At 32.6% G+C, this 18,672-nt stretch overlaps 2 protein-coding genes across 3 annotated transcripts in view; one reads left to right on the top strand and one right to left on the bottom strand.

Annotated features, from left to right (window-relative positions):
* The window catches only part of LOC125823662 (uncharacterized), a 608,951-nt gene that overhangs the window by 149,166 nt on the left and 441,113 nt on the right, over window positions 1–18,672 (top strand). The gene's annotated exons all lie outside the window — the stretch shown is intronic.
* On the bottom strand, window positions 1,443–9,146 carry LOC125823660 (probable aspartic proteinase GIP2). 2 transcript variants are annotated; one of them, XM_049503017.1, is made up of 3 exons: window positions 8,621–9,146; window positions 7,333–7,563; window positions 1,443–2,182 (listed from the first exon to the last, which is right to left on the bottom strand). In XM_049503017.1, the coding sequence occupies exons 1-3, from the start codon at window positions 9,126–9,128 to the stop codon at window positions 1,635–1,637; spliced, it is 1,287 nt and encodes a 428-aa protein (XP_049358974.1). In that variant the 5' UTR covers window positions 9,129–9,146; the 3' UTR covers window positions 1,443–1,634. The 2 variants fall into 2 exon arrangements, with proteins under 2 accessions (XP_049358974.1, XP_049358972.1); XM_049503015.1 differs by lacking the exons at window positions 7,333–7,563; window positions 8,621–9,146 and adding an exon at window positions 2,951–3,490 and having other exon boundaries at window positions 1,443–2,416.

The following is an 18,672-nucleotide window of genomic DNA, read 5'->3' as shown; positions in this document are numbered from 1 at the left end:
GAAGGAGAGTGACTATTGGTCATAGTTGAGGGGGAGTTTGATTTTAAAAGCAAAGTTAAACAGTATAAATGATTTTCACCCATTGGTGTTGCATTGACTTGTTTGTATCCCTTATTGATGGGTTTGAGATCTTTTTCCCTTCCCATATGGATAAATAAAAGTCTTATTCGGATCAGTCCACTTTAGCCCATAAGCCCAATATTATATTGCATATATAAGACTTGTTTAAGTTTTATTTTCAGACACAAAAGAGAGAAAAGTCAAGAGAGAGTCGTTTTAAACTGAGAGAGAGAGTTCTCAACATTTGGTTCGTTAATCGTTGGATCGTGCTCAAATTTAAACTGAGAGTTCTCAACATTTGGTTCTTGAATTTCAATGGTGGAGATCGGATTTGGTTGTCTGCAGTTTCTGATTTTGGGGTGTGAACAGTAGTTCATTTTTGGGTGAATTCTCTCTTTTAATTCTCTAGTTTTGGTGCAATCTTGTTCCGTTGTTGCTCATTGTGTGACACTTGTTTTGTGGCCAATTTTGGAGAAAAATATTGTAACTCTTGGTGATTATAGTGGAGCTTTTGATCCAGTGGTCTTTTACTCTTCACATTGAAGGGTTTTCATGTAAATCTTTGTGTCTTGTGTGATTGATTTATTCTTGTCTTTCATTTTTGTTTGGTTGATAAACTTTATGTCTATTCTTCGTATTGCTTGATTTAGTTTGTCTTCTCTTGGTTCAAATTGAAAGGAAAAGTTTAGACTTAGGTATTATTCCATTGTTATCCTATCAGGCAGTGGTTGGGAAAGGCAAGGCATGCACTAGCAAAAATAAATTACTATGTAGTTGTACGCATGTGAAATATTTAATTCGTGACGACTCTTGCAATTCAGTTATTTAATTTGGTACCAATACTAAATGAAGGAAAGTAATTTGCTGCACAACGGCTTGCGGATATTAATTAACTTTATTTTTCATCTCAGTTTATGTGAATTTTGAGCTTAGACATTTGATTTTGACTATAAATTCTTTACAAATTTGAAAACTAACTTCAAAGATATGGTCTAGTGAGACAATCGATTCCAATGTGTTTTGTTAATTGAGTGTAATTTGCATATAGCAACCTTGTTATCACTTTAGATGTCAATAGATAGAATTTATTTCAAAATCCACTTGTTTAAGAAGGACAGCTAACCAAATTATTTCAATGACACTTTGTTGTTAAGCTTTTGTACTCTGCTTTTACAGAGCTTTTTGATAAAATAGACTTTTCTTAGTTTTCATGATACAAGTGTATAACTGACTTCTTATAAATTTGAATCATTGAAATATATGCAAGGGCTAGTATGATTCTAATTCTGACCATTTCTACAAACTGGAGAGAAGGTTTCTTGATATTTTATCCTTTCCTTTACAATGTACCATTTGGCTACAAGTCTAGTGATACACCCAAATTACGCCATTAAAAAGGTATTACTCTTCTTATTGAAACAAGTACATTGATCCTTTTTGATGTTCTTGAAGACATTCAAAAGAATACAAAAAACGATACAAATCATACACTTGTGCAATGCACGTACACTGATCGTATAGTTTATTATTGAAATAGGAAATTACATAATTAATTGACTAGAATGATACTTATATTAGCCTAGAATGGTATTATCGTACTTAGAGCATGATGCTTGTTGAAGCTTGAGTGATGAGCTGAAACCTATATTCCTTCTTACTAGGTCAAATACCAAGAGGTTCTCTTCCATTTGATGTCCTCCAATCACAATTGATGGTTCCCATGTTTGGTCTCTTCCCACAAACGCTAAACACATAACATCCTTATTAACTTGTACCACTGAATTTGTCCCATAAATTCTCCAAAATGCACTCGGCTTATGCAACACAAAATCTATCACAGGAACATCTGGTCCAACGTTGGTACTCTTAATGTTTTTCGAACTAAAGCAAAGTCCAAATTGTTTCATAGGAGGCTCTACAATTGTCACATTCTTCGGAAGCGCCTTAATAAAAGCAGTTTTAAAAGCATCATAAATGGTAGTGTGTAAAATTGTGAAAGGTGTAGCTGTACTTATTCTCGTCCCAGCAACTCCATTTTTCTTATTAATAGATAACAATGTTTTATTTAGTGGAACATCTTGCCCCGCGATTCGAATGGATGAAACTTGGATATAGTACTCTTCAGATGTAACAAATCCGCCCCTTGTATTTGCGATTAGTTTGGTGTAGAGAATATCGTTGGAGATATCGATCTTCTTAGGATTGTAAACATAATATGGACCAGAACCGATGAAAATAACCCCACGAGATTGTGTAGATGAGCTCAAACATATACCAAATTTTTTGGTGAATCTAGAGTCTAAAGCAAGTTGATTAGGAATGGAAACTGGACTTTCACGTCCAAAACCTGCAACTCCTGTTAAGAAATAATACAATTCAATAATTAAAAATTGTACTTTCTCAAATTGGGTTAAAAATTGTATGGTTGACTTCTTACCCTCTACACTTGTTTATGGTGCAATTAAACCCCTTACCTACCTAAGGAGGTGTGAGGAGAAGAAAAAATAAATACTCTATTAAAATGACAAAACTTTGCATGTGACATTTTCTTTAATTTGTTCACTATGTAACACTCTTGAGTTATATATTTTAAAGTCAAAAGGAACTAGGTGGTCCCATTGTGACTTCTATTGTCTATTGGGTCTATCCCTTAAATTTTTTGTGAGCTTTATTTAAAATCCTACCATCTATGTTATGAATGGAGCAGGTAGGTGATGGCTCCTACAGCCTCCTTTTTGTACTTCTAAGGTTCATTCAATAATGTGTAATATAACAAAAAAAAAAAGAAGATAAAAATACATACATATAAATTTAATTTAACAATTAACCAAGTATATGAGACAATTTTAAATTTTAAACTAAGGCATTCACACAATATATGATTCAATACCTGTGACTCCATTCGCGAATTGTCTCATCATATCTTGATCAAGAAGGCAAGAGAAAATAAACCGTGGCCAAGTTACACGAACACCAGGAGTAGAACCAATAGCCAATACATCCTCAGCAATTTCAGCGCGATCGTGAAACGAATTGATCAATGGATTTTCACCCCAAATGTAACAAGTATTGTTGCTACATCCAGGCTGCACTTGAGGTTTGAATATGCAATCTCCACAGGCATGAGATTTGGCAAAAGTGCATTGTGTGGAATTACATACTGCTGGTTTGTAAGTTGAACTTTTGTAACCTTTGTCACAATCCACCCATAAGCTTCTACCACCAAGATTGATTAAGAGTTTTATGGGGATTAAAGGAGTTCTTTGACCTACTTCTATGATGTATTCTAGGGTTGATGCATCTTTAGTGACTGGAATGTATAGTACTTCAGATGAGCATAGAAAAATATTGAGTAGAAGGAATAAAAGAAGCATAGATAAAGGAAGTTTGAATGTCACCATGCTAGACAAAAAAGCAAATGGATTATTAGACCAATGAGAAATTCTAAGTATGGAGTTGCAAATTTATAGTAAGAGATAGACGCATTAGACAACTATAGTCTATATGGATTCTATTGTTTATTTCCGTTGACATTTAGTGAAGCTGTATAATGGTTCCGTATTTCTTACTCTTTCTGGTCCATATTAGATGTCGTGTTTATAAAAAATAGTCCGATCAAGAAAATTAATAACAAAAAAATTAATTTGATAATTACTCAATAAATATAAAGAGAAATTATTATGATTTAAAAAAATAGTAATAGATCAAAATGCAAAATTAAATAAAAATAATTAAATTATATTACTCCCTCCGTCCCATTTTATGTGAAATTTGACTCGGCATGGAGTTTAAGAAAGAAATGAAGACTTTTAAAATTTGTGGTCCAAAATAAATGACAGAAATTTGTGCGGCTGTAAATCATTTCATTAAAGGTAAAATAGATATTTTATAGTTAAATTATTACTTAATATAAAAATGTGTCATTCTTTTTAGAACTGTCTAAAGAGGAAAGTGGGTCATATAAATTGTGACAGAGGAAGTAACTTTAATTCACGTTTTTCTGTGTGCAAAAGAAAGTAAACTGTACAGGAGAGAGTCTATGATCACAAGTCTAAACTTTGACTTTGAATAAAATCTAGTCAGCATGGAGTTATCTCATGCACATGGACAGATTTATACGCGTATTTGAGATTCTTGATGTTGACATCTAATCTCAATTTTCAAACGTGAATTTAATTAATGCGTTGAATATTTTTTTTTATCGACGTTAAAATTTGACTATTTCGAATTTATATCGTATAGGGCTTCATTCGGGAGTAAGGGGTGGGGCAAAGATTTTTTTTATATCAGGGCTCGAATCGAAATCTTTGATTAAGGAAGGAGGCCGCCTATCATGTGGTGGTCGTTGAATATTTATATTTTCATCGCATTTGTGTTATTATGGGTTCAAAACTTATAGTACTTAATAGTTATTGAAAGTAGTAGAGTTAACTATGTACCAAATTAAATTTTAAGTTTTTCAAAATATCCTTTTAAACAAGAATAGTGGGAGGTTTTTTTTTAGTCTGTTGGCTCAAAAGGTAAATGCAGTTAATTAACCACCACTAGTATTGATGTACTGGGACTAGCTACCTGATTTGTGAAAATAGATTAAAAACAAAAAAAGACTATTTTGTATCTGTGTGCGGTAACAAAATGTGTGCAGATCTTGTTTATCAATAAAACAATTATGATTAAATGTGTAACATGGTTTAAAGGAGAAATGGATTGAATTGATCGACTTGGAGGACCCTTCTACGTGTTTTTATTAAATATTATAAATGCTCATCCTTAATCATTTTTAAAGGGAGATAAATATTGTTGAATGTTGAGGCACAGAGCAATAACAAAGGGCAAATTATCTAGGATTTACTTTCTTGCTTTTTACTTACTTCATTTCTTTTTTCTTATTTGAATTATTGCTTTGTAATCAGATATTAAATGACTAAATGTCCTTTTTAGGGGGTTATGACCACACTATGAACGTTGTATAATTTGATATATTGGTTGTTATTGCGGACTTTTATGGTCAAAGTTTTCTCCTCTTAATACTATGCTTATTTCTCTGTTGCTTACTTGCTTAGCTACCAATAGGTAAATGGATAATTGCTAATGGAATTTGAGATTATAACAAAATTAGAGATAGAACGTGAGATTAGGAAAGTATGATATGTTCTGTGGAACAAATCAGTTAAGATTATTCTTGCTGGGTGGGCTAGCCCTTCTTTTTTTGTTTTTTTATCTTTTCAAACTTAAAATTGTATAACATCAAGAAGATGAGAAGGTTTTCAAATCAAATATGGCAAATAATGGTGTTGTTTCAATAACACTGGCAAAAAGTATAGTGTGATTAGCATGTATCTTGGATACTAGATATATGTATCTCAGTATCTAGTGTGATGCACCCCAGATACGCGAGTGAGATTAGAGAGTGGCGAGGGTGCGAGATTTATCTATGTATCCTAGATAGAGTGTATCTAGAACAAATTAACCTAATTTTGAGTCCATGTATCCCGAGATACATGTATTTGGACGTACCAAAATCTGATAAGATTCGTAATATTACAGCATAGCGTACCTTTAAGTAATCAGCTCATACACTAGAGAGATTTCTATAAGTTACTCTTAAATAAATAGTTTTGGCCCATTGGCCCACCCCAACTCAGCCCTGATCAAGCCTCAAGGGCCAAAGGACTATAAGCCCTAATTTTAAATGGGCTTGAAAAAATTTGTCCCAACCGTACCCTAATAACGAGTTGGATTGGACCGATCTCATGGGCTAAACCTATTTTGACGGCTCTAGATGTAGTCATGATGGTAATTAGAGTTGTCAATATGGGCTGGTCCACCCCATCCAGGCTAACCCATACAGGCTTTGAAATTTGACGGGCCAAGCCGGACTAGCCCATTTTTTGTGTGGGTTAGAAAATTGTCGGCTCAACCCACAAAGTATGTGGGCTACAGGCTTTGCCGGACCAGCCCTCTTTTCTTAAAAGTATATTTTTTATAATTTTTATTATCATAAATATTGACAAGACAATATTACATGGTGTTAGTGTTACTACTTGTTAATTAAATACACAAATAAAATTATCTTTATAATATTTATTAAGTTTGATTTCAAGTAAAAGTATAAGAAGCTAAATAGAAGTATTAACCTAATTGTTTTCCAATGATTGTAATAAAACACAAAAATTATGACCGATTTTAAATTGTAATATTTCAAACTTTAAACAGATTTGAGTTTAGACTCTTGTTATTTTTAATACTCTATCTTATTTTTATTTTTTAATTAATTTTTATTTGGCCCACGGACCGGCCCTATCCATATTTCTCAAGCCCCACAAATCGACAGACTTATTCAGATCGGGCTAAAAAACCATTTTCTTAAATGGGCTCCAAAAATCGTAGTTCAGCTCTATCAAATCACAGACTAGGCCAGGCCAGCCCAACTGGCCTATCCCATATTGACGGCTCTAATGGTAATCTAAAAATATAGCCGGTTAGAGGATCGATCCATGGACTGCATGACTATAATATCAACTCTTTGAGTCAGCAAAATGATAGATCTCGTAAATTGGTTTATGAATTGTATTTATAAGTTAGAACATCTAATTTATTATCCAAATAGGAAATTATGAAGAATAACATAAAACGCTATAAGTCATACGCCTATGCAATGCACGGACACCGACCATCTAGTTTATTATTGAAATAGAAAATTACATATATAGAATAGAGGGGCTTAGTGTAGAATGGTATTGTCGTACTGAGAGCATGATGTTTGTTGAAGTTTGAGTGATGAGCTGAAACCAATCTTCTTTCCAGGAAGGTCAAATATCAATAGGTTCTCTTCCAATTGATGTCCTCCTATAACAATTGATGGTTCCCTTTCTTCATCTTGTTTCACAAATGCTAAACACATAACATCCTTATTAACTTGTACCACTGAATTTGTTCCATAAATCCTCCAAAATGCACTCGGCTTGTGCAACACAATATCTATCACAGGAACAGCTGGTCCAACGTTGGTGCTTTTAATGTTTTTCGAACTAAAGCAAAGTCCAAATTGTTTCATAGGAGACTCTACAAGTGCCACATTCTTTGGAAGTGCGTTGATGAAAGCAGTTTTAAAAGCATAGTAAATGCTAGGGTGCAAAATTGTGTAAGGTGACGCTGTGCTAATTCTCGTCCCACCATCTATATCTTTTTTATTAATAGATAGCAATGTTTTATTTAGTGGAATGTCTTGTCCCGCAATTTTAATGGATGAAACTTGGATATAGTACTCTTGAGTTACCAAAAATGCATTTTTATTTGCGATTAATTTGGTGTAGAGAATATTGTTTGAGATATCGATCTTCTTAGGATTGTAAATATAATATGGACCAGAACCGATGAATATAACTCCACGAGATGTTGTAGATGAGCTCAAACATATACCAAATTTCTTGGTGAATCTAGGATCTAAAGCAAGTTGATTTGGAATGGAAATTGGACTTTCACGTCCAAAACCTGCAATTCCTGATAAGATGGAATACAATTTGAATAATTAAAAAGTGTCCTTTTAAAGAAGAGGTTATATATGGATCTCGTTGTCAACTGAAAATCAAAATATATCTTCACAAAAATGGTCGAGCACTCCTCTATCCTAATTTATTTAGTAGCTCTTTGATTTGACACAGTTTAAGATGCACTATTCTATCTGTCTCAATTTATATGACTAGCTTTTTTTTTAATCTGTCTTCGAAAGAATGACACATTTCTATGTTGAGCAATAATTCAACTTTAAAATATCTATTTCATCTTAATGAAATAATTTATAGTAGCATAAATATTTTTTACTCATTTTAGTTCATAAGTTTCAAAAGTCTTTCTTTCTTTCTTAAATAAAGACATTTAATATTTATTTTTTTTAAGCATTTCATAATATTTGTATTTTGTATGATTATATAAGACTTTTGAAATTTAAGAATTTAATTATACATGTCATAACACTTGTGTGGTTAAAAAAAACTTCCAAGGAGACTTCTTGGCCACTAATCACTATACTTGTTTATACTTGAAATTAACCCCCGTCACCCACCTAATGACGTGCGAGGATAAAAAAAACGTGACATTTTTTTAATTTGATCATTATATAAAACTGTTTGTGATTTGTTTATGCAAGACAAAAGGAATTGCTTGGGGGGCTAGTGAAGAAAAAAGTTGGGGGTGCGGGGTGGGGTGGGGTGTCGTGTGGGCAGAGAAAAGAGGGTTGGTGATGAAGAAAGTTGGGGGTTGGGTTTGGAGGGAGGAATGATTGAGGAAGAAGATAAGTTTTTTAACTTTTTAAAATTGATTTTTTTTTTAATTTTAATATTTTTAATGTAAAATATTAAATTTATTTGTCTTCAAAATATGTGCAATCATGCATTTTTTCAACTTAGCAATGCTAATGTTACATAAGTTTGGTCAATGATTAGAAGAAATGTCAAATGTTGTAATCTAATTAATAAGTTTAATGATTTAGCAAATAATAAACAGAAAATTGAACTGATAAATGAAATCAAGTACAATGATTAGTAGTATAATTCAATACCTGTGACTCCATTGGCGAGAAGTCTCACCATATTGGGACTAACAAAGCAAGCGAAAATAAATCGCGGCCAAGTTACACGAACACCAGGAGTTGAACCAATAACCAATACATCATCAGCAATTTCAGCGCTATCGTCAAACCAATCGATCAAGGGATTTTCACCCCAAATGTAACAACTATTGTTGTTACATCCAGGCTGCAATTTTGGTTTCAATATGCAGTCACCACAGTAATTAGGATTGGAATAAGTGCATTGTGTAGAATTACATACACCTGGTTTGTAAGTTGAACTTTTAAAACCTTTGTCACAATCCACCCATAAACTTCTTCCACCAAGATGGACTAAAAGTTTTATGGGAATTAAAGGAGTTCTTTGACTTACTTCTGTAATGTATTGTAGAGTTGATGCATCTTTAGTGACGGGAAGGTATAGTACTTCAGATGAGCAGAGAAAAATATTGAGTAGAAGAAATAAGATAAGCAAAGACAAAGGAAATTTGAATGTCATTATGCTATAGAAGGAAAGAAAGCAAATGGCACAATTAAACCAATACTTACAGAGTAGCAAATTTATAGCAACTGATTTGTGGCTTCTTTCTTTTTATTTTTTCAAAAATGTTACTATAGACTAATGGACAATATGACTCATCACCCCACCTTTGTTTGAAAACAATAATGAACCAACAATTGTGAACAACGGTGGTGATGAAATGGTAAATACTCTTTCATCTTTAATTAGAAGTTTTGAGTTCAAGTCCCTTTATACATGAAATTGCCTTTGTTAGGAAGCATTTTATCCTCCAATATAGAATGTTCTGACGCAAATTTAAATTTAATCGAACTCTAATATGGATATTGAAAATCGTAAAACAAAAAAAGAGAGGGGGAGGGGGGCAATTATGAAGCTCTACAATGGCTCCTCATTTCTCACTGTCTCTCTCCTATCTATAACTTGGAAAATCTTCAATTATTCCAGCATCGTTAATTAGGATCAAAAGATTGTATTTTGTTATGAAAGAATGTTTTTTTGAATTGGATTGATTTTGGTTTGACTTCGGTTTAAATATAAATTTACAAGATCATCCCTTATTTATGCTGGTGTATAAATAGTTCTAGATATTCTTTTAGATACATTTACAAGAAAATTTTACTAACTTTATCTTCTCCCTTAGAATATTTAGGTTTTCTCTTAGAGTTATTTTAGATAGTACACTAGACTATTTTAAATTTTTTGCTAGAAAAATCTCTGATATTCCAAAAGATCAATTTTAACTTTTTTTAAATACTTATTATTTTAAAAAATCAAAATAAAACTAATTATAAGTTTTTAAATTTTACAATTACTCAATAAATATAGTTGTGGTAAAAATAATAATAGATTAAAATAATTTAATCAAACCTTTTAGTCGTTTTATGCGTGCAAAACAAAAAAGTAAAATGGACAGGAAAGTTATTATTGCACATGGGCAAGTGGAGTGTAGTAAACCGATTTCATACGCGTGTTCTAGATTCCTTATAATTAGTATGCGATAGACTCTATTCAGAAGACATTGAAGGAGAATCGATTTTAGGTCATTCGTGTAGATAACTGCCCTCCAAATTAACTGAGACATCCCGAAGGACATCCAAGTTCATGTTATTAAATTAAATTTTGAGAAATCCATATACAAATTTAATTGGTTACACTAAAAGAATAAATCAAAAGTGAAGTATTGATTTAATTTGATAAGTTTAATAATTATATATTCATCGTACTTATTTTATTATGGCTCAAAAATTATACTTCCTCCCTTTCAAAATTTTTTTTTTTTCCTTTTTAGTCTGTTTAAAAATAATTATCATTTTCTCTTTTTAATAATATTTTAATTTTAATTTTTTATGTGACATGTGCAATGTCACAAGATTAAAAAAATACTTTGATAGATTTGCATAATTTCAATTTTGGATTACAAGACTGAATTTCTTTTAAAATTATTTTTAACTTTATATTACGTCAAACTATATCATTCTTGTTGAAATAAAGAAAGTATTAATTAATACTCCCTCTCTTTCATGTTAAGATTTGGAATAGGAGAAAGATATTAGGAAAAGAAATGGGACCTTCAGCCCATTTTCTGTAAGTAGCTCAAAATGGCCAAGCATGAAAAGATCTCACATAGCATTTGTCTGCCATGTAAAATGTCTCTTAGGAGGCCTAGTTAGGAATAAGTTATTTATGATTTTCTTATCTCGAGATTAATTATTTTAATATTATTATTTCACTTTTAGTATAAGAAAAAATCAACACTATCAACTCGGAATATTTATTTCGAATAAATTATTCTATAATTTTATCTCAATTAAATATGAGATAAATTTATCCTAAAATTAATTAGTCGTATATTCAACACAAAAAGAAGGACAATACAATATGCGTTTTTTATAAGAGTACTCCATTGTAAACTTTTTGTCAAATATGTGTGACCAATATGGATAAAGTATTAATAGTGTCATTAAATATTTGTTAAATAAAAATGTATCATATCATTCTTTTTTAGACTTATTAAAAGGAGAGTATATTATATAAACTGGTAAAAATTGAGTGCTTATGTTATTGTATTTGACTCATGTTGATCTAACACAATTTTAAAAAAAAATATTTATTAAGAGTGTATTTTACTAAATTAATTTTATTAATGTTACTTTGAAATTCTAGATTTAACGATTATTATTTCAGATAGTTATTTATATTTATATATACTAAGAATAGTATGAGGCAAAAATAAGGAGTAATATTTTCTTGATTTGCTATAATGACAAATAAAAAAAATTAATTTTAATATAAAGATCAAATAAAAAAAAAGAGGGAATAAATGCACCAAAATAGAAAATGCACGTGATTGATTAATTACCTATCCTTAGTTATAATGTATTATTCTCAATTTAATTTGTGACGACACTTGAAATTAAATTATTCAATTTGGGAGTTAATATCTCATATGATTATTCAATTATTCATTTATTTTTTCCAGAAAGTCAATCAACTTTGAATATTAACTCAAAAGTCACTCAACTATACCCCTTTGGATTGGCTTATTTTAGGTGCTTTTAAACCAAAATAGTTTTTAAGCAGTTTTTAAGCAGTTTTAAAGTGTTTGGATAAAATTAAAAAGTAATTATAAACGCTTATTTTAAAGCCAAAATAACAAAAATAAATCATAAGCTAGGAATCCTAGCTTATGGCTTTTGGCTTATAAGTCATAAGCCAAAAGTCAATCCAAGCAGGCCCACATGTTTTCTTTTCTCAAAAAGTCAATCAACTTTGAATTTTAATTCAAAAGTCACTCAACTATTCATTATTTTCTCAGAAAGTCACTCAACCTATTTAATTGATATTTTAATTAAAATTTACTGATATAAATTTTTATTTAAAAACAAAAACTCTAAAAAAAAATAAGAAAATACCTTTTAAATCATTTAGTGACCCATTTAATTAAAATTTGTTGCTTAGTTGCAGGACATGAAAGCTAACAAGCTAATTGAATTTGCCTTTCAAGTTAAGAAGAGAAGTGTGATTACATCGTAGAACAGTGTTTTTCATCATTTCTTATTTTACTGCGTTTCTGGCAATTCTGCTTTGATTGTGAAGAAGACTGATCAAAGTAACATCTAGTAGCAGCTAGTTTTGCATCTTATTGATTTGGTGGGTAAACTAAAATTAAATGGGTCACTAAATGATTTAAATGATATATTTTTATTTTTTAGAATTTTGGTTTTTAAATAAGAAATTTATATCAGTAAATTTTAATTAAAATATCAATTAAATAGGTTAAGTGACTTTCTGAGAAAAGAATGGATAGTTGAGTGACTTTTGAGTTAAAATTCAAAGTTGAGTGATTTTTTGAGAAAAGAGAACATAGTTGAGTGACTTTTGAGTTAATATTCAAAATTGAGTAATTTTCTGAGAGAAGAGTACATAGTTGAGTGGTCATCTGAGATACTAATTCTTCAATTTGGTACCAAACTACCAATACTAAATGAAGGTAAGTATTTTGTTCCACAACGTCTTGGTTGCTCATATTTCACACTCCCTCTGTAATTTATGTGATATTTTTGCTTTTCGAAGTCAAGTTGAGAAATTTTGAAGCTAAATTAAATTAACTTAATTTAATATTTTAAACATTAAATTTAAATATAAAAAAGTTACATAAAATATATTATAAATTTTGTTCTTCTCATATATATATTAATAAGATAAAAATATTATTTAAAATATTGACCAAAATTTATATAAGATGAATCTGAATCTGCTATCATTTAATGTTTGTGCTTGAACAAAATAAATTCTTTTGGAATATGGAGAATTAGTAAGAGTTATATTTTAGGTGAATCTAATAGATATAAAGTTGAATTAAAATGTCTAAGAGAATAATATTAAGAGTTCATCAATGACTTAAATCTTTAATTTTTGATAGGTCGTTTCATCATCACAAAACACATGGTTAGATGCGACTTATAGAGCTTCATAAAATGCAGTGCGATTCATCATCTAACATAGAGCCAATTCTATCAAGGGTGGTGTAACAACTCAAGTTACCACACAAAGAGGAAATATATATTATAATCATTGAAGAACACAAAATACAATTGAGAAATGGAAACGACTAACACCCTTACAACGAAACTGAGAAAAGTTAATCAAAGGAGAAGAAGATCAGAAATTACAGTGATAGATAGAAGGGGATAATGAGCTTAGACTAAGAAGGGAGATGAGAGGAAACAGACTCTTTTCTTAACAATTTGCATAATCCCTAAATCACATATCACTATCTTTTTTGTTGGAACCGTTTCATGCCCACTACTCAATCCGGATCCCAAATTAACCTGGTCCTATTGCTCGTTCTCGGCCCAATAGCTATTGTCAACCCAATAACAACTTGTATGACATTAGTATTTACATTGGGCTGGACTTGATTCATAACAATACTACCCTAATCAATAAGAACCTTGTCCTCAAGGTTCAAGACAACAACAATGGAAATAGCATGCTCCTCACCAATTGCCTCAGATAACAGTAGTTGAGTAGATTGAACAACTTTGGCCTATTTAAAAGTCACAATACCTGCAACATAAATGCACTCAAAACCACACATGAAATTTATATTACTCATTGGACACACACTAGTATGAGTATCAACCCAAAATGAGATGTCATCAGGAGAAATATATATCATTTTCAAACACCAATAAGCACATTGATCTGTTGACACTTTTTGATGCTGCATTATAACTTCAACAGTTAAGCATTTGTCACTCCATGCACCAAGTGGTTCTATTTGGGATGAAGGTTTTACACTCAACGTAGGCATGTTCTTAGCTCCCAACGCACATACATCAAGTAGAACTTGCCATCCATTGTCCTGTGACAAACTCAGCCAAAAATAAAGAAATGCATAAAGTCCTTTTGCTGTCATCATCCTCCTTTTTGTAGATTGAGTATTCCCTTTCAAGTGAGCATCATAAAAGAAGTTAAAAAATAGAGAAATAATAACAATAAATTCCAGCAATAGGTGTGCGTCAATGGTTTCCATAAGACCATTTCGGTGCATAATTTTGGAACTGATTCGTGGATCCCATACACAATTAACCTTCACCGTTCCACCAAGTTTAAGCATGAACAGATTCTCACCGGAATAGACTGGAAAGAGACATTCATCATGTCTTATTCCCTCATGAAATTTTACATGTTCAACATCATTCCTCACATCATTCGATTGTATTTCTCTATTTGAAACATCCTGAACTATTGTGGACTTCATGAAAATTATTTCAACATACATGTTGTTAGATGCCACCAAATCAATTTTCTGTCTAGACAAGACACTATAAAGAGAGTTGACATCAAAATACCTCATTGGTAGGGCGTGTGTGGAATGTGCAGCCGACACTATAGATTCTTGACCACTAAAAGAAATCAGTAAACATGTTTTGTCTTTAAAGTGGAATAGCTGAATAGTACCCGTTTCTTTGGGTGTTTCAGCGAGGACCCTAACCAGTAACGATGTGGACATAACATTGAATACCTTGCAAGTTTCATCCGACATTGCGTCGAATAGTTGGTCCATCTTTGAGTTGCCTGATTCCATAGCTAGGATGTAGCGCGACAACATCTCGAGAGACCAATAGTGAGAAGCCCCCTTCCCAAGCTATTTTTGAGTTATCCTTGCTGCTATGATAACTTGAGCACCTAATGGCCAATATTAGGATGTCGCTACCTTGAGCCCCAATAATAGGACGATGATCATTCTTATCAAATTCTGTTGCAGATACATGATGACCATACTTCGTAAGCCTAAACACGAATGGAATGAACGAAGAAACATGCTGCCCAGTGTCAAACCAATGACAAGTGGGTAAGCCATCTGTCACACTTTCACACATTGCTAGGTCCCTAAAATGGGCCAATGACGACTGATTGAATACGAATAGAAAAAACTCAGAAATCGCAGCAATGTCATCATGAGGGATAAGAGAGACGTATCCATCAACTCCTATTGGTTCATCAAAATCAGAAATCAAAATCTCATGAGAAAAAAATTTGTCTGTCACAACAAGCTGCATATTTTCAAATTGGCATTGTAGGTCGAACTCATTTCGCTGGAGACTTCCACAAACACTATGTCTGTTTTAGTTTCAAGACATTCATCTTCCTCGACAATTGATTTCCTGGAGTGTTTATCATTAGGATTATCAATTTCAGCGCACCACGTAGGTTTGCTTATCACCTGAGTTGCCTGCAAGGGAATTTGCAACCCCACTAAATTATCCGCTACTAAGTCAAAAGCCATGTCAAATTCATGGACTGAGTCTTCAATCTGGTGAGAACTTTCATCAAACACCTGGTCTGCATGGCCTGAATGTTCATCTCCCATGACCAAATCTGTCCCAGCTAAAAGGAGGTTTGGATCGATCAAAGTGTCAAACGTCTCAAGATGTACCTCAAAATTATGTGCAATGCTTGATTGTCCATCACCCAAAGCAGAGGCAATCTCTTCGCTAACCCTCGTAGTAGCACTGTCAATTGCATCTTCTATGGAAGCCTCTTGAATTATTGTTGGTGATAAGCCCGTGATATTGGAAATACTGGAAGTTGAGATATGGGTGTTGTCAAGTTGCTTAGACATAACTGAAAAATTGTCCTGCACCTTCTGTCGCAAAGTAAGAATAGTCGTGATTTGCGATTGTGCGACTGCAGACTCTGGGGTGGTTCGTGCTCGAAAGCACAAAGATAACTTTTCCTTGAAATGTTTCCAATCCCAAAATTGTTTGTTGCGATACATCTAACGGAACCAGTTAAGTGCTTCACCATCGAGACAGAAGAAAGGAAGAGGTAGCCAGACATTCTCCGGGAAGCCAAGGTAAGTGAAGTATTGTTCGGCCAGAAAGATCCAGTCATCTGGATTACCCGTGCCAGTGAATCGATCTAAACCCACCATTAGAGCACTCTCAATGAAAGCACCAATGTAACAACTCAAGTTACCACACAAAAAGGAAATATGTATTATAATCGCTGAAGAACACAAAATACAATTGAGAAATGGAAATGACTAACACCCTTACAACGAAACTGAGAAAAGTTAATCAAAGGGGAAGAAGATCAGAAATTACAGTGATAGATAGAAGGGGATAAAGAGCTTAGACTAAGTAGGTGTTTGGCCATGCGATACCATATCACGATATGGTATCGTGAGATGGAATCAGCGTTTGGACATGCGATTTTACGCTGATTCCATCTCATGATTCCATATCATGAGAGGTGATACCATATTCTCCAAAAACCATGATATGGAATCACCATTTAATACAATAATTAATCCATGAGTTTATATTTTGTTAAAACAACCCCACATTTATATCTACTAACCATTTGTTTCATATGTAAATAAAATTTATAATCACATCATTACTTTTTAGGGAAAAGGGACGAATTTACCCCCGAACTTTAATAAATGGTATGTCTATGCCCTCCGTTATACTTTGCGTCCACATAAGCCCCTGCCGTCCAATTATCATTACACGCATGCCCCTCTCACTAACGTCCCCTAATTTTGGACACGTGTCTTAATCCTAATCAGTTACCATTTTGACCATTCTTTTTAACCCATATACTAAAAACCCGCCCCATAAACCCAATACCTACCCAACCTCTTTTGCTGCCAGCCTCTCCATTATTTTGAATCAAATTAGAATGCTCCTCATGAACAACAAAATGCAACTACAGAGACCCCAATACGGATGCCATAGAAGGAAACCCCCAAACAGGGAATGTTGCTCATGAAGTTAGATAGAAAATTATAAAAGCAAAAGTAGGTAGGTAGCTAGCTCACCATCTGATCTCTGTTTCCGAGTACGTGGACGGGGCTGGAACTGGACAGGAATATAGAGATTTGGGGCAACTCTTTCTCTTAAACTGCACCTTTTACCAGAAAGTTCATTAACAGACCCAACTTTCCTCTTATCATCTTGCATGTAACTATCATCAACACTGATTCTTTTGCACAAAATTTTTGTAAACCCAGGTGGAATTTCTATTGTTTTTGACATTGATATTGTTGCTTAGCTTCCTTCTACTGCTTAAAAGGGGATCTTTAAATACATGAAAAATTAGCTCAATTTTGAAGAGGAAGAAGTTCAAGAAAGATTAAAAATGGTGGAAAAATGGAGCTAATGATTAAATAAAAAAGGTTAATGGTGGAATTTTCTTATAGTAAAATTAGCTCAATTGGGTTTATGGGACGGATTTTTAGTATATGGGTTAAAAAGAATGGTCAAACGGGTAATTGATTAGGATTAAGACACGTGTCCAAAATGAGGGGGCCGTTAGTGAGAGGGGCATGTGTGTACCGATAATTGGACGGCAGGGACTTATGTGGACACAAAGTATAACGGAGGGCATAGGCGTACCATTTATTAAAGTTCGGGGGTAAATTCGTCCCTTTACCCTACTTTTTAAAATTTATTATTCTCACTGACATAAAATTTATTATTCTCACCAACATATAGTCACTTTAACTCACACCTCACGATTGTGAAACTTTTCAACATTCACTTGAAACAATTAACCGGCATGTTAAAATAGTTGCCGAGGCAATTAGCAAGATGGCAACAACATTTATACAACCAAAAAATATGACTGGTGTACATTCCAAAATTCGACATAATACTCGATTTTGGCCTTGGTTTAAGGTAAAATTTCAATCACATTAATAAATTTATTTTATTGCCTTAATAAGTGAACATTTATATTTTATGTGTAAGTTATTAGTATTTAGTTACATATTTCCTATCAACTTTGTTTAAAGAGATAATATTTATTTTATGACTTTGCATTGTCTTGGAAGCACTATTTTTATTACTCTTACAATTTTATGAAGTGCATTCTTTAATGCTTCCAATTTATTTTATGTTCACTAAACTAATATTGATGTATCTTTTATTTGGTAGGATTGTGTTGGTGCGATTGATGGAACATATATAGAAGGGAAGGTTCCTAAAGCGGTGCAACAAGCATATCGTAATCGCAAAGGAAGAACATCACAAAATGTCTTATGTGCTTGTGATTTTGATATGCGATTTACCTTTTTGTTGCTGGTTGGGAAGGTACTGCACATGATAGTAAAGTACTTGAGAATGCACTTGTTGAACCAACGTTACAATTTCCATTTCCGCCACATGGTAACTTTAAATTACATCCTTAGAATAAATATTATTTATTTACACAAAGCTGTCTCATTTGCGTCATATATGCTTTTAGTAATTCTTTATAAAATGTTTTTTGGTAGATAAATATTATGTTGTTGATGCTGGTTTCCGAAACACAAAATGAGTTTTATCTCCATACAAAGGACTACGCAAGTTCAACGTGAGGAAATTGTCCGTACTATGTGGGAGGATTATATTAAAGACTAGTACACTACAATTTATGTTCAATTTTTCTTTATTAAATTAAAGTTAGATGAAACAATTACTTAAGTGGAAAACAAATAACTTTGTAATAATTTATTATGCGATGT

The sequence above is a fragment of the Solanum verrucosum genome, unplaced genomic scaffold (genome assembly GCF_900185275.1).
Source record: "Solanum verrucosum unplaced genomic scaffold, falcon-dt-bn FXZP01000093.1, whole genome shotgun sequence".
NCBI classification, from domain to species: Eukaryota; Viridiplantae; Streptophyta; class Magnoliopsida; order Solanales; family Solanaceae; genus Solanum; species Solanum verrucosum.
This window is presented reverse-complemented; position numbering and strand designations above follow the sequence as displayed.

What these genes read in the sequence shown, in the direction of transcription:
- LOC125823660 (XM_049503015.1), bottom strand. Translation starts at nt 3,461, where the DNA reads ATGGTGACATTCAAACTTCCTTTATCTATGCTTCTTTTATTCCTTCTA. An exon ending in ATTCGCGAATGGAGTCACAG is followed by an intron (nt 2,417 to 2,950) that starts GTATTGAATCAT and finishes ATTTCTTAACAG; the next exon opens with GAGTTGCAGGTTTTGGACGT.